The following is a 26,209-nucleotide window of genomic DNA, read 5'->3' as shown; positions in this document are numbered from 1 at the left end:
GAACATCTAAACGAAAGTTCTCCTGGCGTCCAAGATTAGTTCATAAGTAGATTAGTGGTGTTTGTTGCATCTTCTAAATAATAATGCTTAATTGATTGAATAATAATAATCTTGTGAAATGGACTTGTGTACTTCAATTAGAATAACCCATAACATATGTCATCATCATCATCATCATATCAGCCGACGGACGTCCACTGCAGGACTAGGCCTTTTGTAGGGACTTCCAAACATCACGATACTGAGCCACCTGCATCCAGCGAATCCCTGCGACTCGCTTGATGTCGTCAGTCCACCTGGTGGGGGGTCGACCAACACTGCGCTTACTAGTGCGGGGTCGCCATTCCAGCACTTTGAGACCCCAACGTCCATCGGCTTCTTCGAACTATGTGCCCCGTCCACATAACATATGTAAAGAATAAAAAAAGGCGAGCTTAGTAATTTTTTTTTTTAATATATCTATCGAAACAACGCTAATATTAATTGGGAAAGTACTCGTACCTATATTACGTAATTTCAATCAAATTGCACAAAATTGACAACCCTCGTAAAACACTAAAACAGTAGTTTCGGTGTGTCGAAAAACTCGCATATCCGCGCTAGGTTTCAACTTGACCAATTACTAAACTTAAGTGCTATTAAATTAATAAAAGACAACTTTAGTTGAGACATTCTATATTGTGAGAAGGTATAATATAGGAGACATTATTCATCGGCTTGTATGTGACACAATATTGGTATCTAATATAATGTCTTAACCGTATAGAAGCAATTTTTCATTTACTTTGTGACTGGACAAGAGCTTTGGTAGCGTGGGAAACTTAACTCACAAACGAATTGTATCTACCGACTTGTAGATAGATACAATTGTCTCGTAGGATTACTGGTAAGGTTGTGCATTTTCAGAACATGAGGTACTGTGTTCAATTAATTAGGATATAAAATTTTGAGTTATTCTTTAAAAAAAACTCCTGAAAAACAGTTTTTTTTTATTCTTTATAAGTCAGCCCTTGACTACAATCTCACCTGAGGGTAACTGATGATGAAGTCTAAGACGGAAGCGGGCAAACTTGTTAGGATGAGGATGAAAATCCACACCCCTTTTCGGTTTCTACACGACCTCCGATTTGTAAATCCACTGCGCCACGGAGGCCGTCAAAATAGAGTAAAGTTAGAATTCTTAAGGTTTTATACACTGTCCCATTTCCTATAAGGAGGGAAGCCTGGTGTCGCTGGGTCGTTAAATGAAGCATCTAATGAGATGACACCCCAGTGTTTCAATTATAAGATCGCAGTCAAGAGTTAACTTGTCAATGAATAAAAATAAAAACCGGCCAAGTGCGTGTTTGGCCAAAGTTCGGGTAAAAAAAGTCCATTCCCACTTTACATGTAGGTGGTATCTTAAAAAAATATGTTTTTCAAGATTTTATTTTACGACATTGTTCATATTTTTAATGTTTTAATTCGTGTTAATTTACAGCTTTCTAATAGTCTCTGCGCTAAACCGCGGACGGACGGACAGACGGACATGACGAAACTATAAGGGTTCCTTGTGGACTACGGAACCCTAAAAAAATAGTAGGTTAGGTATAGCAGATTTCAGATCTTCTCGATGCTGCTTTGTAGCATCGTGGGGTCTAAATTCTAGTCTGTAGTCTGCAAGGGTCCATAAAATTTTCAATTCCAGGTTCAAAGTTATATTGACGAAATCTTAATCTTAGTTTGATCAAGTAGTTAGTTATTTATGAAATAACAACGAATAGATATATTGAAAATAAGATTATCTAATTGCTTTACAAATATCATCAATTGCATGCAATTAGTTTTAACTTATTACCCAAGAGTGTGTTCGAAGAATGGTCCAAATTCGCCTTTCCTATCCCAAGGTTGAACGGTGATTGTATGATGAATCAAATGTGCCAGCAAATGATAGTAAATTACATAGGAAAGCCTTTGTTAAATATGTCGTTATATTGTAGTTAAAATGTTATTTTGTTTGTAAGCAGTTGTAGACTTCTTTATGATAGAGCTTGTTTTTGTAGGTAGGTCTAAGATTTAAATTTTACGGGCAATAATTATACCCTTCTTGATTACCTTACCGTACCGTAGTACTTACTGTTTTTTTTTATAATTATAAAAAAAAATCAGAAGCAGTGGGAAGGCAATCTGCTAATCTCTTAAATAGAACTTCAACTATACCTAATATTATAGGACTCAAAAGTGATTACAAATATAAGAAAACAAATGTCGAACTAAGGTTATGATTCACAACACTTGTCAGGACAATTTAATTAGCAAATCAAACTGTAACCAAAATAAGACCCTACAATGGCAGAGAATGACCTTGAGTGAAGTCACGTACTTGTGAACGATGTGTGTAGGGTTAAAGGTACCTTTGACTGATAACAAACACTCCCCTTGTTCACTCAAGTCACTCTCCCCGCCTATCCCAAAGTAACCCATCAAAAAATACACAAGAAGAGAAAATATTATTGTAATATGATGATTTATAGTTTTTTAGTAATATAGCTTAGTAATTTTTTTTTTGTAAAATGTGCACGCCCTTTAAGGCGAAAATATTGTATGATCTTTTTTTGTCATCTTTTTACTACATGTTTTGTGCAAATAAACGATGATTATTATCATTACAATTACTATAAATACTTAGGGTTGGTGGTAAGGATTCTCATAGTTCGAAGCCTACGAATTCGACTTTCATATAGACCAATTTGGATCATTCTATATACCTATTGTGTTTTTCAGCGTATTTGTATAGCTATGCTAACTACTAGGCAAAGGTTACCACACATTGACCTAAAACTGCACCGTGTTAGTGAGATCGCGGCCAAGCGCTAACTTTTAATGATGGAGTACATTCAAAGTTCTAAATGCTTAAAATGCGGTAAGTAAATCTTACTCATATAAGTACTTGCTAAATGCTATAAGTACTTGTGACTCATGTATAAACACCTCTAGTTGATAGATTGAAAGAGAGAACCAACATAATATTACTTGCTTACAAAAAAGAACAATTCGAGCAATATATAAATTAAAATCACGCGAGTCCATTCGTCAAAATTTCAAATTTTAGTTACTAACAGTAAGAGACGTGATAGCCCAGTGGATATGACCTCTGCCTCCGATTCCGGAGGGTGTGGGTTCGAATCCGATCCGGGGCATGCACCTCCAACTTTTGAGTTGTGTGCGTTTTGAAGGAAAACATCGTGAGGAAACCTGCATACCAGAGAATTATCTTAATTCTCTGCGTGTGTGAAGTCTGATAATCCGCATTGAGCCAGCGTGGTGGACTATTGGCCTCCCCCTCTCATTCTGATAGGAGACTCTCGAGCTCAGCAGTGAGCCGAATATGGGTTGATGACGACGACTAACAGTATCCTGTCAATCTATATATATAACAGCTTATTCTATGTAAGACAAAATATTAATTTGTACAAACGAAAAGGAGATTTAAACCCACGTCTTACTAGACACGGGCATAAGTTAGTTATTTCTGCATATCGTCTCTAAAGAGTAAAAAATCTTTTGTAGGTTTGGGTGTACTCTTCTTTAACAAGATCCCCAAGACTGTGATGGACCAGCCAATGCATAGCTTATATCACGTGAGTTCTGGGCTTCGAAGGCTGACTATAAGGGATCCTATAAGAAAAGGATACGGTAGTTCGAGATTAGACCGATGAACAATCAGTCTTTAAATTAACTATATATGATTTAATTGACTTAATGCATCACTGTGTTTTCGCTTTTTAGTTTATTTTTGTGATTTTGAAGTCGGTTGAATTTTTTTGTTAAAAGATTTTATTTTTCTGTAATGTAATCTAGCATGAACGAAAGCGCCGCAGTACGGTTAATTTCGTTATTTTCATTTTAACACAAAATTACTAAGCCGATTTTCATGAAAATTACATGGAACCAATCTGGACGTATTACTCTTTCAAAGAAAAAGAGAAATTGGTTAACAAATGACAAAGTTATAAAGAAACAAGCATTAAAAAAACATAGGCGTTAAATTGAGAACCTCCCCCTTTTTTTGAAGTCGGTTAAAAATAAAAAAAATTGCTTACCCAAAAACACAAAAGACACAAGCAGAAGGTTGGTAAGTTATTTTTCAATCTACCTTCATAAGAAACAGAAAATCACATACCGTCTTCGCTAAGTTCTTACAGACGAAAGGCAAAGAAAATTTACCGGTCTATTTTGACCCATTAATGTCACATAAAATGGCGTTCCGATCGTAAACACGTCAAACAGGACGTAAGCACGTAACTGTTCCTGTGTTTTTTATGTGTTTGTTTTTGCACACAGTTTTGGCTGGAGTCTTATTCTATTAGGAGAGTTATTTTACTCGTATATTTAAGCGTTGGAGTTTCTCTGCGTGATCGAATCAGAAATGAGGTGATCCGCAGACGAACCAAAGTCACTGACATAGCTCAGCGAGACGCGAAGCTGAAGTGGCAATGGGCAGGCCACATAGTTCGAAGAGCCGATGGACTTTGCGGTCCCAAGGTGCTGGAATGGCGAAAGCGCAGTCTTGGTCGACCCCCCAACCCGACCCGTCGTAGGTGGACCGGGGACATCAAGCGGATCGCAGGAAACCGCTGGATGCTGGCGGCTCGAGACCGTTGTGCTTGGAGGTCCATGCAAGAGGCCTATGTCCAGCAGTGGACGTCCATCGGCTGATAATGATGATGATGATATTTAAGCTGTTATCTCAGAGAACAACGCTTGGATTCGAAAGTAAAAACCGATATAAAATGTACTTTCTTATATAAACTAGCACTTTATCATTCATAACATATCATATAATAAACTTCGTTCGCATGAAAAACTTAACCTTCGGTATTTTAAACAATAGACTTTAATACAAATGTCTATAAATGTAACATACCTAGAATCTCGCTTGCGATCTACACAATGTTCCCTTAAAGTTTCATGTAACTTCTAAACATTAACTTTGTAGAAATAATACAAATTAAAATTGCATCAGACGGATTTTTAATTTTACGGTGCATAAAATCCGTTCGATGCGATCCTTACAATGCGGATCAGTGGAAAATCGTTAAAGATTGTTGGAACAATATATTCCAGCCTTCGCTTACCATACCTATTTATGAAGTTAGGTACATGCAATTTAAAGTTTTTGGAACTTCCTAGTTTCTTCTTATTGTATGTATGTAAGTTCCTTCAGTTTAGGTTTTATTTGAAGACTAGCGGACGCCCGCGACTTCGTCCGCGTGAAAGTCGTTGTAAACTTTCAACTACCCCTATCCTACCCTACCCTAACTCTACCCTACCCTATCCCAACCCTACCCCTACCCTACTCATTAAGGCTGCACTTCTTTATTTATTCCCCCCCCCCCGCGAGTCGCATCGAGCGCGGCAACCGTTACACAAAAATAATCCATATAGCATGAATTAGTATTCACGCGCGATGGCTTAGCGTATTTCATGTATAACTTTGGTGTTTCTTTACCGATTTTTGTGATTCTTTTTTTATTGAATAGGTAATAATGTTAACTTTTTTAGTTAGGGATGAGTGATGAGTGTTATAAACATAAGAGTAGACAAATATAATTAGAAAGCTTCGAACTCCTAAGCTATCGGGAGTTACACGTGTTATTGTGAGTCAACCATAAAAGATAGATATATATATGCTGTTGTGTTTTTCTAGATAATTTTAAGGAGAACATTTCCGTCATACATGATTTCCATGTAGCTTTAACCATTAAGGCTGTATACTCGACGGAAGCTTAAAAAATTGAGTAACTTCTCCCGTTTTCTCAACATTTCTCTTCACTGCTCTGCTCCTATTGATCGTAGCGTGATGAAAAGTATACTATAACCTGCCCAGGAGTATGTAGAATAATTGTACCAAGTTTCGTTAAAATCCGTCCAGTAGTTTTTGTTTCTATAAAGAACATACAGACAGACAGACAGACAGACAGACAAAAATTTTACTGATTGCATTTTTGGCATCAGTATCGATCACTAATCACCCCCTGATAGTTATTTTGGAAATATATTTCATGTACAGAATTGACCTCTCTACAGATTTATTATAAGTATAGATAGATATAGATATAATTTAACTAGGCAACGTATGTGCAATGTGACAATGTGTATATTTTCTATCATTTATTTATAGTCACTGATTGAATGAATAACAGATGAGGGTTAAATATTTCTAATGCTGGATTTTGGACTACATCCTAAAAGGACTTCGAAAAATTTACAAAAAAACTTAATAACTTTCATAAGTCATATAGGCATAGTTTATAAGTCAACTTTTGCAAGTAATTGTAACATAATAACTTAGTGCGAGAGAGTTTTTACTTTAACCTGCTCTGCATAATATTATGTGGTTTATGAACAGTGACTTCGCTTTTTCTACGTGAAAGAAATATTTTCTTGGTGCTTTTTAAATAAACCAAGAAACACGCACAAGCAATTATTTTAATGCAGTGTTTCTAAAAAATATGCTCTCGTATTTTTTGTAGATCGGGTGTTTTTTTCGTAATTATTTAATTTAATTTTAATGTGTGGTGATTCTAAGCTCCATATCCCTTTTTCTATAATGAGGGGAGATGATGATCTAAGTTTATATGAAAGAGACAAGAGACGAATGTCTTTGCAATCCATGGATTCACCCTGCGGGTGCCGGCTCCATCGCGTGGCAGAGAGAAAAACTCCGAGCAGAGTCCTGAACTTGTGACTACAGGACGTAGGGTTAAGGAATTCCTTGACAATTGTTTAACACTCCCCTTCTCCGTTCGTGTTGTTCTCCCTAGGTTCTGTTTAGTTTTTAGTTGATAATGTATGTATTTGAATTTCGAACATCCCATGCAAACACTTTAGTGTTTAGAAGAAACCCTAAAAAAATATTAATACATACTTGGAAAAAGAAAGAAAAATGCATTTATTCCAATATAATGCCACACATCACAATATCTCCAATACTCAATTTCCCAGGCATGTGATGTGAGGCATACTTACTTATGCTTGATTATACCTTTCTTGTAATAACGGTCTCTGAACTAAACCGCGGAAAAACGGACGTGGCGAAACTTTATGCATAACTTGTTGACTCAAGAACCCTAAAAATGCATCTAAATTATAAGAATATACATTGTGCATTCATAGAAAGCGCAGTGTTGGTCGACAAGGTGGATTGACGACATCAAGCAAGTCGCAGGGATTTGCTGGATGCAGGCTGCTTAGGATCGTGATGTTTGGAAGTCTCTACAAAAGGCCTATGTCCTGCAGTGGACGTCCATCGGCTGATATGATAATGATGATGATGGTGCACTTTGTAGTCGCTTTAAAACAAAACTTGTGTATAAAATGCACATAAAAGAACAGTTACTTCGAATAAGATAAACAGACAATAGTAACTAGAATTTCATACATACATCAATGTGATTTGCGATAGATATTTTATTCCACGTTTCCCCATAGGAATAAATCCGTCGAGATCTGTGGAACGTGTCAGGAATTGCTGCCGGTAAAACCTAGCTATGTCCTAAGGATAAATTTGCTGAGGTAATTTATAAGGTCAAATGTTCCGCTACATATATCGACGGTGGAAAGGCAAAGTGTATTAACCGCCATTTTAAGCGATATTGAGTTATATATACCGTTGGTATCGGGAGAATTTTATCTTTCGAAAGATTTTCATCATGATCTGACGACTTTTATGGTCGTCAATACACCCCTGATTTTGAAGATTTTCACATTTTTCGGGTTTTAACTCCATACTAAATTGGTCACTAAATATCTCTTAACTAACAATTTTTACCTTATGCTACTTTGCTTTACTTGAATTTTACTAACATTGAATGTTAAATTCAATTTACCAAACTTTAATACAATATTTTATGTAATTGATACATTTAACCCAACTTGACTTTTCTTTATCATTGGAGTTAAAACATTTTACTTCGATTTAAAATATAAGTTATTGTAAGTTTTACATTTTACTCCACTCTAATATACTGTAGAGATATTATCTCTAAGAAGCTTAAAAAGTATAAATTAGCTTTAAAATATCGTAGATAATTTTAAGTTTAGAATAGTTAAAAATAGTTTAGAGAAAGGTTTACAATGTTCGTTTTCTTTCTTACTTAACTAAACTTTTAAATGTAGGTACTACTACTTAAGATACAATTTGATTTTTTTTAAATGACAGCCACGATCATAAATAGCTATAGGATTATAGTTAATTTGCCCTAAACACAGAAATACTCTGTCTGCAATCTACGTAGCCTAATCTTTCACATGCCGTATTTTTTTGTGAATTTGACCGATTTTAATGTAACTTCCACTAATAACAACACATTTATTATGTCAAAGACCAAGTCATTATAATTTGTAAATATGTGCAAAATAATAAATTAGGGATGATGACATTTTTTTAAATTGTATATAAATTAAGAGTATGCTAATAGTAAAGCATTTTTGTAAAAGTAATAGGGTATCTGCGATCATTATTCTCGGAGCTACAAGGATTTAAAGGGTCAGATTTACGGCGCTGCCACGGATCCTTGAAAAACGCCCCATACAAAATGGTACGAACTAATGACGTCGTAGGCGTTTAAACAAAATTACTTATGTCTTTGTTTTTTGTGCGTTTATGTTTATGGTTCAAGTATTAAAAAATGTCACATTTAATGTAAGGAAGCTAAAACTGAATGAATTTTCATCTAATGACAATAAAAGATTTTTAATAGATTTTGAAATTTTAATCTTATTTATTTTGCAACTATCCAGACAATCTATGCTTTTTATGTATAAATTAGTTAACATTGACCTTATTTACCCGAATGTATCATAAAAATCATTATATTCAAACCTAGTGATCATCCCCATTATAGTTAAGTTTGCATTTCTCTTTTTGTTTCGTTACATTTATATGTTTGTTTGAAATGGTAGTGTAATATTTTTGCTTTGATTTTTGCTCGGTAGAAGGCATTTAGCCTTCTACCGAGCAAAAATCAACTCGTTACACCGTGGAAGATTAACGAGAGAAAAATATTCTAGTAGAAGGGATGGCGTTTTAAACCCTCCCGACTCAGAATAATCCTAATCCGGGATAAAAAGGAAAAAAATGAGTGGTCGTTACAAACAAACACGTTACCTTCAGATAGCAGGATTTGTTGGTACTTTTATTCGTTAATCCTTTTGGGGTCAAAGTTATAATGGCCTTCATCATTATCAACCCATATTCGGCTCACTGCTGAGCTCGAGTCTTCTCTCAGAATGAGAGGAGTTATGCCAATAGTCCACCACGCTGGCTTAATGCGGATTGGCAAACTTTAAACACACAAAGAATTTAGAAAATTCTCTGGTGTGCAGGTTTCCTCACGATGTTTTCCTTTACCGTGTGAGACACACGATATTTAATTTCTTAAAATGCACACAACTGAAAAGTTGGAGGTGCATGCCCCGGACCGGATTTGAACCCACACCCTCCGGAATCTAAGGCAGAGGTCATATCCACTGGGCTATCACGGCACTATCAATACTAATATTGTACACACTGGCCTCATCAATACTAATGTTATAAAGAGGTTGTGTGTAAACTCTGGATCTACTGAACCGATTTTCGAATTCTTACAAGTATTTTTTTTTTATTCTTTACATGTTAGCCCTTGACTACAATCTCATCTAATGGTAAGTGATGATGTAATCTGAGATGGTAGCGGGCTAACTTGTTAGGAGTAGGAAGACAATCCACACCCCTTTTCTACACGACATCGTATCGGAATTCTAAATCGCTTGGCGATACGTCTTTGTCGGTAGGGTGTTAACTAGCCACGGCCGAAGCCTCCCACCAGCCAGACCTGGGACCATTTAAAAAAACCCAGGATCTCCGTCTTGTAAATCCACCGCGCATACCACTGCGCCGTCAAAAATTCATGTTACAAGAAAAGATTAAGAATCATGATAATGACTACCACACCTTACCTTACCTTATCAGCTGATAGACGTCCACTGCTGGACATAGGCCTCTTGCATGGACCTCCAAGCACAACGGTTTCGAGCCGTCAGCATCCAGCGGCTCTCTGCAACCCGCTTGATATTCTCGGTCCACCTAGTGGGGGGTCGACCAACACTGCGCTTTCCGGTACGGGGTCGCCATTCCAGCACCTTGGGATCCCAACGTCCATCGACTCTTCGAACTATGTGGCCTGCCCATTGCCACTTCAGCTTCGCAACTCGCTGAGCCATGTCAGTGACTTTGGTTCGTCTGCAGATCTCCTCGTTGCTGATACGATCACGCAGAGAAACTCCAAGCATAGCTCGCTCCATCGCCCGCTGAGTGACTTTGAGCCTTCTAATAAGGCCCATAGTCAGCGACCAAGTCTCGGATCCGTAGGTCATTGGCAACACGCACTGGTCGAAGACTCGTCTTCAAGCACTGAGGAATTTCGGAAGAATACCACACACGATGGCTTAATTAAACGATACATTATAAAGCTGAAGAGTTTGTTTGTTTGATTGAACGCGCTAATCTCAGGAACTACTGGTCCGATTTGGATAATTCTTTCAGTTTTAGATAGCCCATTTATCGAGGAAGGCTATAAACTATATATTATCCCCGTATTCGTACGGGAACGGGAACCACGCGGGTGAGACCGCGCGGTGTCAGCTAGTCAAACGATAAAATGCATAGTTATAATCGCAAAACGGCGTGTCGCAAAACTCGGGAAGTGTATTGTTTATGGAATAAACACAAAGTATACTTTTACTCTAAGGTAACGATACAAAAACGTGACTAACTGAGACGCTGTTACGATTATGATGTCATTATTATAATGATGATTGATCTTAAACCTACTTTAGCTTTCGATTTTCTTTTACTGCTAACAAATAAGCTGGGCCTGTAGCAAAGTGGCGCGTCGATTCTCTTTCTACAATCGCAAACGCTTCGCAAAGTTCAAGTCATCGATCGATCAAGTTATCGATCGTTGTGCCTAGTGGGAGTTTTCAATGTTTTCATACGGTTACTATCGCGTTTACGTAAACGCGAATTGAAACAGTTGTGAGTACCTAGTGCCACTAGATGATGCTGTTTTAATTCCTTGGAAATTCGCGTTTACGTTAACGCGATTGTCATAGTATCAAACTGTCACTAGGGCCTCTGATCTGTCACTCTCATACATTTTTGTAGTTTTCGAAGCGTTAGCGTTTGTAGAAAGAGAATCGACGTGTCATATGGCTACAGGCCCTGATGTTGCAAAATGTTAATTAAGTTGGAATGTGCTTTAGTTTAATGCTATTTTACCATCATCATATCAGCCAATAGACGTCGACAGGGAGAAGGGTATTTCGTATGAACTTCTAAGCACCACAGTTCTTAGCTGCCTGTAATCAGCGAATCCTGGCGTCACCATAGGCGTATAAAACCTACCCTAGAATGGACCTGTGCCCACCCAAGTCTCAATTGCTCAACGGTAAGAGCGGTCGGACTCATCACCGAGGGGTGGTTGTTCGATTCCAGCCTTGGATATTGGACGTACCCACTCCTCATACAGTCTTTCCCGACTAGTTGGAGGGAAATGGGAATATTGCTCATATTAAAAAAAAAATGTGAGCCGGCAAGAAACTCAACTGTTGCTCTTTTGAAAAATCATAAATTATTATAATTTACAATAGTTACAATCTATACAACATTTTCTTTTACTTTTAATTCCTGTGTGAGCCTACACACAGCCGGGAGGTTTAGCAATAAGTTGGTATCCCAGTAATTGCCAACAAAGGATACCTGAAAATCCTGAAAGTGCAACAAAAAGTTGCTTGGCAGCAAAAAAAGCATGTCAAAGTACTCACAGTGGAATTCATAGACATTGTGGTGACGCCTCCAGGGGATCGTTTACCCGCTGAGTGTCTAATTTAAACTCCATGCGTTTGAGAATTCGACACTCAGCGGGTGAAAGGTCCCCTGGGTGTGCCCCTGCGAAGTCACTGAAAAAAATTTGCTACTTAAATGAGCTACTTACGTAAGGAGCTAGCACTTCACTATTTACTACAGGTGCAGGATACGTACAATAGATGCCGTATACTTAGTAATGACGCAGCTTACTGTACCGTTTAGAAGCAACACCATGTTACATATGGAGCTTGTGCACACCATAGTGCCGGCTATAAGCGTAATAGTGTCTGGTTTGCTACGTATTTTAAGTATGGCGCACCAGGAATTTTTTCTCAGTGTTTGAATTCCACTGTAAGACTAGAATTTAAGCTTCCTATTTCGTTTGTAAGACAAAATATATTCGTAAATTAACAGTATTGTATCAAAGTATAATGACACGATCGATAAGCCAATAACGTGCCAGTTCCCGTTAATTATGTACTAGGTAGCTCGGTAGTAGGTAGGTAGCAACAAAGGACACCTGAAAATCCTGTAACTGCAACAAAAAGTTGCTTGGCAGCAAAAAAAAGCATGTCAAAGTACTCGCAGTGGAATGCCCTGCTGAGTGTCGAATTTAAACTCCATGCGTTTTAAGAAATCGACACTCACCGGGTGAATGGTCCCCTGGGGGCGCCCCCACAACGTCTATGAATTCCACTGTAAGACATTCTTTAGCTTCCTATTTCGTTTGTAAGACAAAATATACTCGTAAATTAACAGTATCGTATCAAAGTATAATGACACGATCGATAAGCCAATAACGTGCCAGTTCCCGTTAATTACCAATTCAGCCGATTATACATGGTCGTGCAACCCAGTGTCAACAAACCCTCGGCTTCCCGGTCTTCTCCCGGGCAGCCCCACTACTACCTCATAGAAAGTGAATGCGCGAGCGCATATTCTTTGATAGCTGATACACGCGGCTTGGCGGCCAAGCGCGACGAACGCCGCCGTAGAAAAAAAACATTTTCCATTACAATTCCCAACTGACTGACTCACATACACACATACATCTGCAAGTCTTACTTCTTATCGAGTATTGTGATAGTGTTTTATCAACCAAAATGAAGACAATTTTCCTGCTCCTAGGTAAGTACAATATTATTTTTCACTCTAAAATAAGGTTTGTTATTTGATACATTTAATTTTTTTTCCGTTAGTAATGTAATAGAATAAATAGAATACTCTCACTATAGGATAGATAATTTTATATTACACTAACGCCCGCGAATTTGTCCGCGCGGAAACCTTAAACCTGACACTTTTAGCCGGCTTCTAGAAAAGGAGAACCAAAAAAAATCTTTATTTGTTTGAAAGAGTATACTTCTTAGGAAAATCATTTTAGTAGTTTTGTGTTTAAATGAAAATAACATTTTAGTTATTTGAAGTCGGTTCTATTTTTGTGTTAAATAGATTATTATTATAACTAACAAAATCAATCTTCTTCACTTTATCTATTGTTGGAAACTGTATTCGAATCCGTTGGGTAGTCTACCAAAAATCTACCAAAAATGCGGGAAGTGACTTTGTTTTTATACTATTTAAGATAGGAAATATTTTTCAATACTTCAACGACTTGAGGACAGTAATGTGGTACATCCAATAAATAAATCACATACCGGGTTATGCCGAGTTAATTAAATTTATATTACTTTTTACCTACAAAACGATTCATTGAGAAATAAACAAACAAATTAGTAAAATACTGTAATAATGAAACATTAATTTATTTTAATTAATTGATTAAATGAATTAAGAACAAACATAACACCTGTAAATACTACACATGAGCGCGTGGGCAGCCAACGGAAAATGCTCGGGAAAGTGTTACGAGTGCCGCTGAAAGAATTTTTTATCTGTGATTACATTTAGCTTGATTGTATGTATAATTTTCTTTAATTTATGTAACGTTATACGTTGCTAAAATATATTTTTTTTAAACTGAACTCTCATTATCTTAAACTAGCTGACACAGCGCGGTTTCACCCGCATGGTTGCCGTTCCAGTAAGAATACGGAGATAAAATATAACCTATAGTCTTCCTCGATAAATGGGCTATCTAACACTGAAAGAATTTTTCAAATCAGGCTAGTAGATCCCGAGATTAGCGCGTTCAATCAAGCAAACAAACTCTTCAGCTTTATAATGTTACTAGCTGACGCCGCGCGGTTTCACCCGCGTGGTTCTCGATCCCGTAGGAATATGGGGATAATATATAGCCTATAACCTTCCTTGGTAAATGGGCTATCTAACACTGAAAGTATTTTTCAAATCGGACCAGTAGTTCCTGAGATTAGCGCGTACAATCAAGCAAACAAATAAACTCTTCAGCTTTATAATATTAGTATAGATGGTACAGATAATACGAGTACGGTGCAGAATATATCAGAGTCTTTGGGTGAGATTCCGTTGGACAATTGTCTTAACCTCAGAGAGTTTTCATAGTAGTTTGTCCAAAAAATTTAAACTGAATAATAAAACGGGGAATATAGCTACTTATTTACCTACGAAGAAAGCGTACTATATTAATATTATAAAGATGTGGTGTTTTGAACCGTTCTTCTACAACTAGAAAGTCACATTATTTGTGAATGTCATAGGCTACATTTTATCACTGTATTCTGACGGTAACGCGAAATACGCAGGTAAAACCGCGGGGCCTCGGCTATATTCACTAATAATATAATTCAACAGCTGTGTTGTCCATTTTTCTTTAAAACGATAGAGGAACAAAATTAATGCCTATTTAGGGGTAAGGCAGTACATTTTTTGTACGTACCTTGGTAGGTACATAACTATTTATTACTTATTCCTAATAGTATTTCCTAAGGAATAACAATAAATCTTTTACTATTAACATAAACCTGGACTCTAGCCGTTTTGAAACGTTTTTCCCATTTTCCTTTTCACTATTAACGACCGCGATCTAGGGCGAGTTTTACGGCGCAATTTACGACAATTGGAACCATCGTAAATGGACAAAGAGCTTGTGATAGCCACACCTACCTAATTTTATGAAGATTGAAAACTGGTCAGCCTATGTTTCTACCTTAAGTAAGTAGATAAGTACGGTAAGGTATGGTATCCAGTTATGGAGTTTAGACCATTGTTTGGCTTTGGAAGGTAGCAAATTTCTAGAGACCAGACTCGAGGGTCTGGTCTCTTGCTACCTTTCCAAGTATGTCTAAGTATAAAAACGTACTTTTTTCAATATTTTCATTAGTATAATATGAGATATTATATTATCTCAAGTCGCCAGTCACTTACCTTAGCGGCAACCCTTAAAAACAACCTTTGCCTGGTGGAAGGCTTCGACCGTGGCTAGTTACCACCCTCCGGGCAAAGTCGGACCCCTAAGCGATTTAGCATTCCGGTACGATGCCGAATAAACTTGTAATTCTTCCAAGAAAGCTCGTTTCTATTTTAGACTGCATCGTCAGTAAACATCAAGATATCAGATGAAATTGCAGTCAAGGGATAACTTGCAACTAACTTGTCAGAGTATTAAAAAAAAAACTTTTCAAGAAAACTATAGGGTTACTAGCGAATGATTGCTACGATTTTAAGAGTTGACAACTGGAGACATGATTTCTCATGATGTACAGCTGAAACTATCAAGAAAATTGTTTTATAATTGAGGATGTGGATACTAGAAATAAGCATCCAATCAAAGCCACCATGGTCCGAACACCATAAATGGCTACCGTGCCTACCTGTGGTTGAAGCAGTAATGGTAATCCTTCAGCATTCATAAAATGTAGTATTTCTCACAGAACACCAAGACGCTGAGAACTGTACCATCTTTATATTGTGGGTATCCAGGCAAATCGTACTAAACGATCCGTATCTACATTTCTGATTCGTAAATTTGAAATGCCCTCCCAGTGTTTGTGTTTCCTGAAACTTATAATCTAAAGACCTTTAAAGCAAGAGTGAATAGGCATTTTCTAGGCAAGCGCGCTCCAACTTAGATCGCATTACTACTTTCCATCAAGCATACTTGTAGTAAGCGCGAGCGTTACTTTTAAAAGGCAGGTCTAGCTCTTGCAGGCTATCGTTCTAAAAAGGAGATCTCCACTAGCTATTTGTTCGCTCACACACTCACTCGCTCACTTGTCTTCTACCCGTTTGGGATTTCTAGTGTTTTGTGCTTAGAACAGTGCCTTCCCATTTTCTTCCCTTGGGTCTCCATTTGTTTGAACACGGTGACAAGAAAAGTGGGATTTTATATTGGTCCTTTTGATTCTATGTATTATGTAACTAGAATAAATTTAATTTAAGTCTCAATAGTTCCAAAGTTTTAGCCCAATGGATATGACCTCTGCTTTCGATCGGAGGTTCGAATCCGGTTCGGAGCATGCACCTCCAACTTTTCAGGTATAGGCATGTTAAGAATATCCGGTGTCTCAAAACGGTGAAGGAAAAACACCATGACGATACCTGCATACCTGATTTTTGTGTGTGAAGTCTGTCAATCCACATTGGACCAGTATGGTGGATTATTAGTGTAAACCCTGTCATTCTTAAACAGGACTCGTGCTCAATAGTAACCCGAATAAAACAGTAGTTTCAGAGCAATGCAAACAATCAAGCCCACAAATAATCAAATGATCAAATCTAAGTATCCTTTTTATAATATCACTAGCTGACGCCGCGCAGTTTTGCCCGCGTGGTTCCCGTCCCCGTAGGAATAATTTATAGCCTATAGCCTTCCTCAATAAATGGGCTAGCACTGAAAGAATTTTTCAAATCGGACTCAGTTCCTGAAATTAGCGCGTTTAATCAAACAAACTCTTCAGCTTTATAATATTAGTATGAATTATTGTAGATTGGAAATAATGAGCACTCACACTATGTTAAAGTGTGAGTGAGTTATTATTCCCGTCGATCATAATTATTCCAATGTATTATAACTTTTCATTTCAGGTCTATTGGCCACCGTAATTCAATGTTAAAATGTTAATTGATACTAGCGGACGCCCGCGACTTCGTCCGCGTGAAAATCGATGTAAATTTTCAATAATGACTCAAATCTTAGTACATGATTTAAATAATTTATTAAAGTACAAAAGGTACTATATCTGCTAAAATATAAAAGATATAGTATATACAAATATAAAATATAAAAGAGCTAGTAATATTATAAAAAAGGATACTCAGATTTGATTATTTGTGTGTTTGTTTGTTTGCATTGCTCTAAAACTACTGTTTTATTCGGGTCACTGTTGAGCACGACTCCCGTTTAAGAATGACAGGGTTTACACTAATAATCCACCACGCTGGTCCAATGTAGATTGACAGACTTCACACACAAAAATATGGTGGCCCGGACTTTATTGTAGAACTTTTAAAGGTACATGAAGCCTTCATACATTAATTTAAATTAATGGTTAAGGCAGTGCATGCGAATATGTCTGTCTTTCGGTCCGAACTGTATGAGAAAAACTGTGATAACTCAGTAATTATATATGATACAAATATAAAATATAGCCTATAGCACTCCCCGATAACGAAGCATTCTGGTGAAAGAAATTTTAAAATCGGATGAGTAGTTCTGAAGATTACCCCTTACAAAGAATTGTTACAAACTTACAAACATACAAACTTACAAACTTTACCTCTTTATAATATTAATATACTTAGATAACATTGAATTACGGTGGCTTTACACCTGAATGCTTGTGTTATATGAATATTCATGTAGTTTAATCAATTTACGCCAACATATCGTATAGAATTAATTACCAAAATAATTCTGAGTTTAATCATATTCATTAACGCCTGGCTTAAAGAGGGGTGTTATAAGTTTGGTGTGTCTGTGTGTTTGTGAATGGGGATGATGACTAGGTTTGAATATATTGATTTTTATGATACATTCGGGTAAATAAGGTCAATGTGAACTAATTTATACATGAAAAGCAAAGATTGACTGGATATTTGCAAAATAAATTATATTATAATAATTCAAAATCTATTAAAAATCTTTTATCGCAATTAGATGAAAATTCTTTCAGTTTTAGCTTCCTTACATTAAATGTGACATTTATTAATATGTGAACTGTAAGCTTATACGCACAAATAACAAAGATATTGGTAATTTTGTTTGAACGCAGATACAAATCTAACGATCATTACATTGCCTACGATGTCATTAGTTCGTGCCATTTTGTATGGACGTTTTTCAGGGATCCGCGGCAGCGCCGCAAATCTGACCCTTTAAATCCCTATAGCTCCGAAAGTAATGATCGCAGATACCCTGTTCCTTTTACAAAATTGCTTTACTATTAGCAATCTCTCAATTTATATACAATTTAAAAAACTGTCATCATCCCTATTGTAACTTCTAAACTGATTGACTGATTATGATGAGGTGATGAAGATCGAAGGATAAGTCAATCCGAAGATTTTTGCATTATGTTAGAAAAAACTTCTGATAAGTAATTAAATAAATCGTTATTTATCTTTGTTTGTTCCAGTTTTTAACATTTTTAAATTTGACCTTTTTCTGTTGGGTATTTTAATTCAAAGTTATAATTTCAAATAGGTTCTAGTCTTGGCTAAGTTACGTTCGTTTATAAACTTTCACAAATATTTTTACTTTTATTTGATTGCTATTATGATGCATGACTGTGATTTATCTTAAACGTTTTTGATAAATACATATCCTTTTATGGATCACAGTAGCTCTAGTAGTTACAATTTAAAATTTATTTATACCCATACGATATAGAAAACAGTAATAGAACTTTCAAAACTTAACCTTAATATATTTTATCAATAGTCTATCAATTAATATACAATAAACAAGATTAGGAACAATAATACATCACCGGGTTAGCAGCGCCTTCAAACTGATCAGTAGGTAGAACAGAACACGATGTTATTTTTCGCTTTTTAGTTTAGTCGGTACATTTTTATTCAAATCGGACCTACACAAACGAACAAACTCTTCAGCTTTATAATATTTATCTATACTAATATTACAAAGCTGAAGAGTTTGTTTGTTTGTTTGCTTGAACGCGTTAATCGCATGAATTACTGGTCCGATTTGAAAATTCTTTCTGTGTTAGATAGCCCATTTATCGAGGAAGGCTATAGGCTATATATTATCCCTGTATTCCTACGGAAACGGGAACCACGCTGGTAAAACCGCGCGGCGTCAGCTAGTCAATTAATATAATTACAATAAACAAGATTAGTAACAATAATACATCACCGGGTTAGCAGCGCCTTCAAACTGATCAGTAGGTAGAACAGAACACGATGTTATTTTTCGCTTTTAAGTTTAGTCGGTACATTTTATGTTTTTGAACTTTTTTTTTTTCAGCTGATTTTTTTTTTAATAGTAACAGACATAATAAAGTAGATATTTATTAGAAAAAATCTATATTTTAAATTGTGTAAATAAGAACTATTATTATTATTATAACACCCCTTTTTGAGCCGGGGGTTAAAAATCAAACTGTACAAGCTATCTCAATCGATACAACCGTCTATATTCATGTATCCGGCCCTTGATTGAACGACCAAGTGAGAGCCACTTGAGATGTTGGTCGAGGATCTCAGCTATTAGACCGTTGCTTGGCCGAATGCTATGGAGTTCTTACTTACTTGAAGTAACCATTCGAGACTGATTTGAGAGCGTGTTTTAAAAGTTATCTATACTAGGTACAGTCCTACTCGATGTGTACTGTTTACCAACAAACAAAACAGAAATGAAGCTTGAAAATGTACGTCATTACTTATTTATTTCATATTATGTTATTAACTGTTAATCAAAATATATTAACTATATCTAGTCGTTCTAAGCTTATTAATCGAATTTATTTACGTTAATTTAAGAACAAGTCAATTTTAATATAATTGTTATGTGCGAAATAACTACCGATTTACACACTCATTTTTAATTTTTTCGTTGGTAAACAGTACATTGAGTAAGGGTGTAGTAAAAATGTTTTAAGACCCTAAGCCCTCATTCGCACGAGAGTTTTTTAACGGACGTTAAAAAAGCGTTCAAATATAGTTAAATGAAGGTGTATTTCCAACACCCAAAATTGAAAATGCAACACAGCTTGATAAAGAAAGTTGAGTTTTAAAAAAGTTTTTTTTCGAGCATTTTCTATTTTGGGCGTTATAAATAGACCTTTGTAGCTACCTCATTTATACACGCATATAAGCCAAGCATACGACCGTGACAAGCATTTAACTTTCGAACGAACGCTTTTTTAAAGGACGTTAAAAAATCTCTCGTGCGATACCTAAACCTCGTGATTTGAAATTCGAAAAAACCACATAGTCTAGCCACTGGACCAACGAGACATTTCAGCCATAAGCATTGAATTGAACAATTTTTTTTTAATTTATATCCTACTTCCTACTATAATATCATGAATGCGAAAGTTTGTATGGATGTTTGGATGTTTGAATGATTGTTAATCTATAACTACGCTACTACTGAAGCGATTTAGCTGAAATTTGGAATGGAAATAGATTTTACTCTGGATTAACACATAGGCTACTTTTTATCCCGAAAAAATCCATGGTTTCCCGAGATTTGCGAAAACTGATGATTTTGATGAATATTTGTTACTCTTTCACGCCTCAACTGCTGAACCGAATTAGCTAAAATTTGGTATTAAGATATATTATAGCCTGGATTAACACGTAGACTACTTTTTATCCCGGAAAAATCTATGGTTTCCGAGGGATTTGTGAAAAACTAAATTCCACGCGGACGAAGTCGCGGGCGTCCGCTAGTAATTAATAAAGCCTAAACATATGCAGTAATATTCAATAATGTTTCCAAGAATCCCGCATTAGCACTCAGTGTGTCAAAGTCACGTCAAGCAAGAAATCGTCGGTCAACCATTGTTTAGCACAATGCACATGAACTACACGAGTATTGTTCCGGCGTGTTTCTATTTTCTTTTTACTGTCGACAGCGATGTGTATTTATTTTTTTTTTTTTTTTTTTTTTTTTTTTTTTTTTTTTTTTATTTATTAAAGGAAAACAAACAGCTTTACATATTACTTAAAATTAAACATATATAGTTGTTGACATTAAGCCAGCGAAGTTTTCACATATAAATTAAGAAATAATTACAAAGTACATAAATAATAATATAATAGATACATTTAATTTTTTATTTTGGCTCGTATACATTTTGTCTAACGTAAGGCTTACATCTGCAATCAGGAAACGAATTAATCACATTTCCTGAGTGCAGACGCAAACATTCCGTACTTATAAAAGAATATATCAATATGTTGGTATTTCTTATTATATTTATCACAAGATCTCTGCAAGAACTTGTTTTTGCAGTAATTGCGATGTGCTTGTGATAGTTGAAATGTATTGTACTGCCGACATTTTCTCATTGACGGTTTAGGTACATTAAATTTAATTTTATTTAATAAGTAAGGACAGTCGATCATACCATTAACTAATTTATATAAAAATATTTGATCCTTATGTTCTCGTCTTAATTCTAATGAAGTTAGACTAATAACAGAGGAGCCAAATCTTTTATTGATGCATTTCACAAACTTACGCTGAATGCCCTCAATCATATCGACGTGACAGGCATACTGTGGGTTCCAAGCGATAGAGGCGTGTTCCAAATGGGATCTCACCAGAGAGTTATAAAGTAAAATAAGGGATTTAGGGTTTCTGAAATCAGTAGTTTGACGAAGGACAAATCCAAGCATCTTGTAGGCTTTATTTTTAATTTTATTAATGTGCAAATCAAGATTTAACTGTTTATCCAACAATACGCCAAGGTCCCTTACTACGTCAACTCTGCGGAGAATTTTACCACATAAATAATAATTAGGAGTTGACACTGTCCTTTTTCTTGTAAAGGAGATAGTGCAACATTTATCAACATTCAGATGTAGACCGTTACTCAAGCAATAATCAGTGATGCGGTCTAAATCTTCCTGCAAACTATAACAATCTAATTCTGTTTTAATTATTTTGATAATTTTAGTGTCATCAGCATAGAGTAATAATTGAGAATTTTTTATACATTTTACCACATCATTGATAAATATATTGAAGAGCAAAGGTCCGAGATGTGAGCCCTGAGGAACGCCGGATGTTATTGGTACAAAAGTTGTAGTGTAACCCTTGACAGTTACCGCTTGGGTCCTATCGCGCAGATACGACGAGAGCCATCTCAGGAGGTCACCGTGAATGCCTATAGCATCCATTTTAGCAATTAATAAGCTATGTGAAATTTTATCGAACGCCTTCGAGTAATCAGTATATACGGCATCAACACGAAATCCCTTGTCCATAGCATCCAAAATCGTATCCAACATCTCACAAAGATTTGTCTCCGTTGAACGCTTATTTATAAAGCCATGTTGAGACGTTGAGAGCAATGCAAATTTAACTTATTATATTTACTCCTACTTTATTAATACACTAGCTGATGCCGCGCGGTTTTACCTGCGTGGTTCCCGTTTCCGTAGGAATACGGAGAAATCATCATCATCATTATCATCATATCAGCCGAACGTCAACTGCAGGACATAGGCCTTTTGTAGGGACTTCCAAACATCACGATACTGAGCCTACATCCAGCGACTCAATTGATGTCGTCAGTCCACCTGGTGGGGGGTCGACCAACACTGCGCTTACTAATGCGGGGTCGACATTCCAGCACTTTGGGGCAGCAGCGTCCATCGGCTCTTCGAACTATGTGCCATTTCAGCTTCGCAACTCGTTGAGCTATGTGGTAACTTTGGTTCTTCTGCGGATCTCCTCATTTCTGATTCGATCACGCCTACGGATACGGAGATATATAGCCTATAAATGGGCTATCTGATTTATCAAATTAGCGCGTATTTATTAGATTAGCGCGTACAAGCAAACAAACAAATTCTTCAGCTTTATAATATCCCCGTATTCCTACGAGAACGGGAACCACGCAAGTGAAACCGCGCGGCGTCAGCTAGTCAATAGATATAAATAAAAGTGTTTGTCTGCGATTTCAATATAAGATTGTTTTCTCAAGTGTTTAGAGTCATTTCACGATATTGAACGACAAACAAGTTTTTGTTTAATTTTTGTCCGTCTATCTGTCTGTATTTGTCTGGGCTAATCTCTGAAACTAGGACATCAAGTGCTTGCAGAAAGCCGCTGGATGCTGGCGACTCGATACCGTTGTATTTGGAAGTCCATACAAAAGACCTATGTCTAGCGGTGGACGTCCATCGGCTGATAATGATGATGATGATGATGATGATGATGATGAATCTCTGGAAGGACAGGACCGATTTTAATGGAACTTTCACTGAAAGATAGAGAAGATTGTGGAGCAACACTATACTACAGACTTTTACGTGTACAAAGTCGCGGGCGTCTGCTAGTATTGTTTTTGTTTAGCTTATGAAAATCACAAAGGTCTAGCTACCGTAGGCTATCAATTTAAAAGTTGCAGTTTATAGAAATTGTTGTTGCTATAGTCCGGGCATACTTTTGAAATCATTACTTCTCGCCGGCGGCACATAACGGCAGCAAAATAACTGAACATTGTTGAGCAAATAGTTCTATCGATCGATCCACGCAAATAGTGTATTATGATCAAGTGAAACGCTCAGTCAGTGATATAAAAGAAAGATGGATACATAGTTTACTTCTTAATTGTAGCCGCCAGCGATTTGGAAGTAGATAATGCATACACCTACGTAAAGGCGGATTCATATTTGGCTGACGTGATGTCACGTGTCGTGTCATGACGGCAAGTGTTTACATTAATATGTAATGTTCTGACGCATCAGGACAATGTTTTGAATCAATACAGTCGCAGCTGACGCTGACAGTCACAAGATAGCACTGCCATGTCGTGACGTCACATTAATCTGACGTGTCGTGATGACGTCGTTTCAGCTCTCCCTCGCAATCCACCGCTCTGACGCGAACTGGGATCGGGTATGCGACACATCAGCCATCACGACATGTCACAACATTTAAATGTAAACGTTGCCAAACAAAATACCGATTATGATGGGTCACGACACGACACGCCAGACAAATATAATTCGTCAGACAAATATAATGTTATCGCCGCGTTGCAACGACTTGGTCTAGGTCAATTCTAGGGTCTCATTTTGGTTACAGTTTGATTTGTTAATTAAGTTGTCCTGACAAATGTTGTCAATCATTTGTTATGAAAAATAATTTTAACTTATTTTACTTAATTAATTATTTTACTTAATTTTACTTATTTTTGTAAACACTTTTATGACTGCTAAATAATTTTTAAAATATAATAAATAAATTCGGTATCAGATATTTTCTAAATGTCTTTAATTGAAAAGTTTACTTACCACATTCAATTACGATTTTGCCAAGCTATAGAAGGTCACGCATCTTTCATTATTATAGGGTATAGAGGGTACTTGGAGCATAAGCCCGCCACACTGCTTCAATACAGGTTGGCGGGTTTAGGGTGATAATGTTAAATTATTTAAAGACTACTATCAGTTGTTAATGACAGTGACCATGGGTATGTAACACCACCAACTTCCCAGTCCGAAGTAAGGTTCCCTTAGTCCAAATATATACGAGAAAATAAGAAGTTGAATCCACGTTAAAATCAGTTTTTCACAACCAGGGGATCCTGAAAAATAGGTCATATATTTCTCTATCAGAGAAAATTCCATTATTTATTTATTTATTTATTTATTAAGGAAAATCAACCGCTAATACATTAAATTCATGCTTACATTTAATTACATTGATAAATTAGGTTAATGCTTAGCTATTAAAAGATTTTCACTACTTTCACAATTTTTAGATATTATGTACACTTCTTACTTATAGATATCCATTAATTTATAGGTACAACAAACCGGCGTATCTCTGATAAACAGACAAACAGCCGAAAATTTAAACAAATACGTTTGTTTAAAAAAACACAGTTGTTAGAAAATCAGAAGCAAACACTTCAATTTTATTTATATAGTATACATAGAAGTAAAGAGATTACTTGAACATCGTTTCCCAATATAAAATGATGAAAATGATGTTGAAAAATACGATACAAAATGTCGTGGGTCACACACGATTTTATTGAAACACATTCACTTAGATGCTTAATGTAATAGTCTAAGAGCCCGTGAACTCCAGACCTTCGTCATTTTATAAAAGCTGAAAGTTTGTCAGCTCATGCTCCTACCATAAGTACGGTAGCCAATAATGGAGTTTGGACTGTGGTGGCTTTGGGAGGTAGCAGGTTTTAAGGATCCAGATTCTCAATCGTCTAAGTATAAAATGTATTTTATTTTTATATTTTCCTCGGCATAATATGACAAATTATATTTCCAGTCGCCAGTCACTTATATCACTTATAAGCTTCGCGGCAACCCTTCGAAGAACACTATTAAATATAAAACTTCAAGGTTCTCTAGCGAAATGTTGCCATGAAGCCAAGTGTCTGGCGAATAGGTATATAATTTTTCATAATAAGACGTTTTTTTATTATTATTTACAAGTTAGCTCTTGACTATAATCTCACCTGATGGTAAGTGATGATGCAATCTAAGATGGAAGCGGGCTAACTTGTTAGGAGGAGGATAAAAATCCACACCCCTTTCGGTTTCTACACATCGTACCGGAACGCTAAATCGCTTGGCGGTACATCTTTGCCGGTAGGGTGGTAACTAGATGGATAAAAATATTAAAAAATTGTACTTTATACTTAGGTTATTAAAGGTCTAGATCCTTAAAACCGTTACCTCCCAAAGTTACTACAGTCCAAACGCCATAGTTGGATACGGTACTCGTCTATAGTAGGAGCATGGGCTGACAAACTTTCAGCTTTTATAACATGACGAAGGTCTGGCTGTCGCTAGCTCTTCGTCTATAAGCTATGTTGAAACCGCTTCAACAATGTCCATGTCGTTAATGTTTTGTAAGGGATAACTCCATACAGAAGTAATGAGCCGTGGATAAGATGCTTGACAAATGCTTTTCGGATTTATGAGTATTTTGCGGGTACTTGAACGTTTTATTTTATTCTGAACTTAAGTTTGAATTTAAAAAAAAATTGAATTACATTATATTTCGTATAAGCCAGTATACCAGAACTGACATAGCCATGCCAAAAAATTACACTTTCTGAACACACAACTCGACATTATAGACAAGTTATTAGTTTATATAACTTTCGTTGTTTACTATGCGTCTAAATGAAATTAAGGCTATTAGCCACCTTTCAGCGCCTCAGTTTCGACATGTTAGTAAAATATCTCATCATCAATATCAACCCA

At 36.3% G+C, this 26,209-nt stretch overlaps 1 protein-coding gene across 1 annotated transcript in view; it reads left to right on the top strand.

The window, feature by feature from the left end:
• Nucleotides 1-12,846: 12,846 nt before the first annotated feature.
• The window catches only part of LOC112044325 (uncharacterized), a 60,674-nt gene continuing 47,311 nt past the window's right edge, over nt 12,847-26,209 (top strand). Inside the window, exon 1 of the mRNA XM_024080142.2 lies at nt 12,847-13,018. Coding sequence (XP_023935910.2) covers nt 12,994-13,018 — 25 coding nt within the window. The 5' untranslated portion in view covers nt 12,847-12,993. The remainder of the gene's footprint in view (nt 13,019-26,209) is intronic.

Source organism: Bicyclus anynana, chromosome 22 (genome assembly GCF_947172395.1).
Source record: "Bicyclus anynana chromosome 22, ilBicAnyn1.1, whole genome shotgun sequence".
NCBI classification, from domain to species: Eukaryota; Metazoa; Arthropoda; class Insecta; order Lepidoptera; family Nymphalidae; genus Bicyclus; species Bicyclus anynana.
Note: the sequence above shows the minus strand (reverse complement) of the source record. Positions and strands in the feature narration are given on the sequence as shown.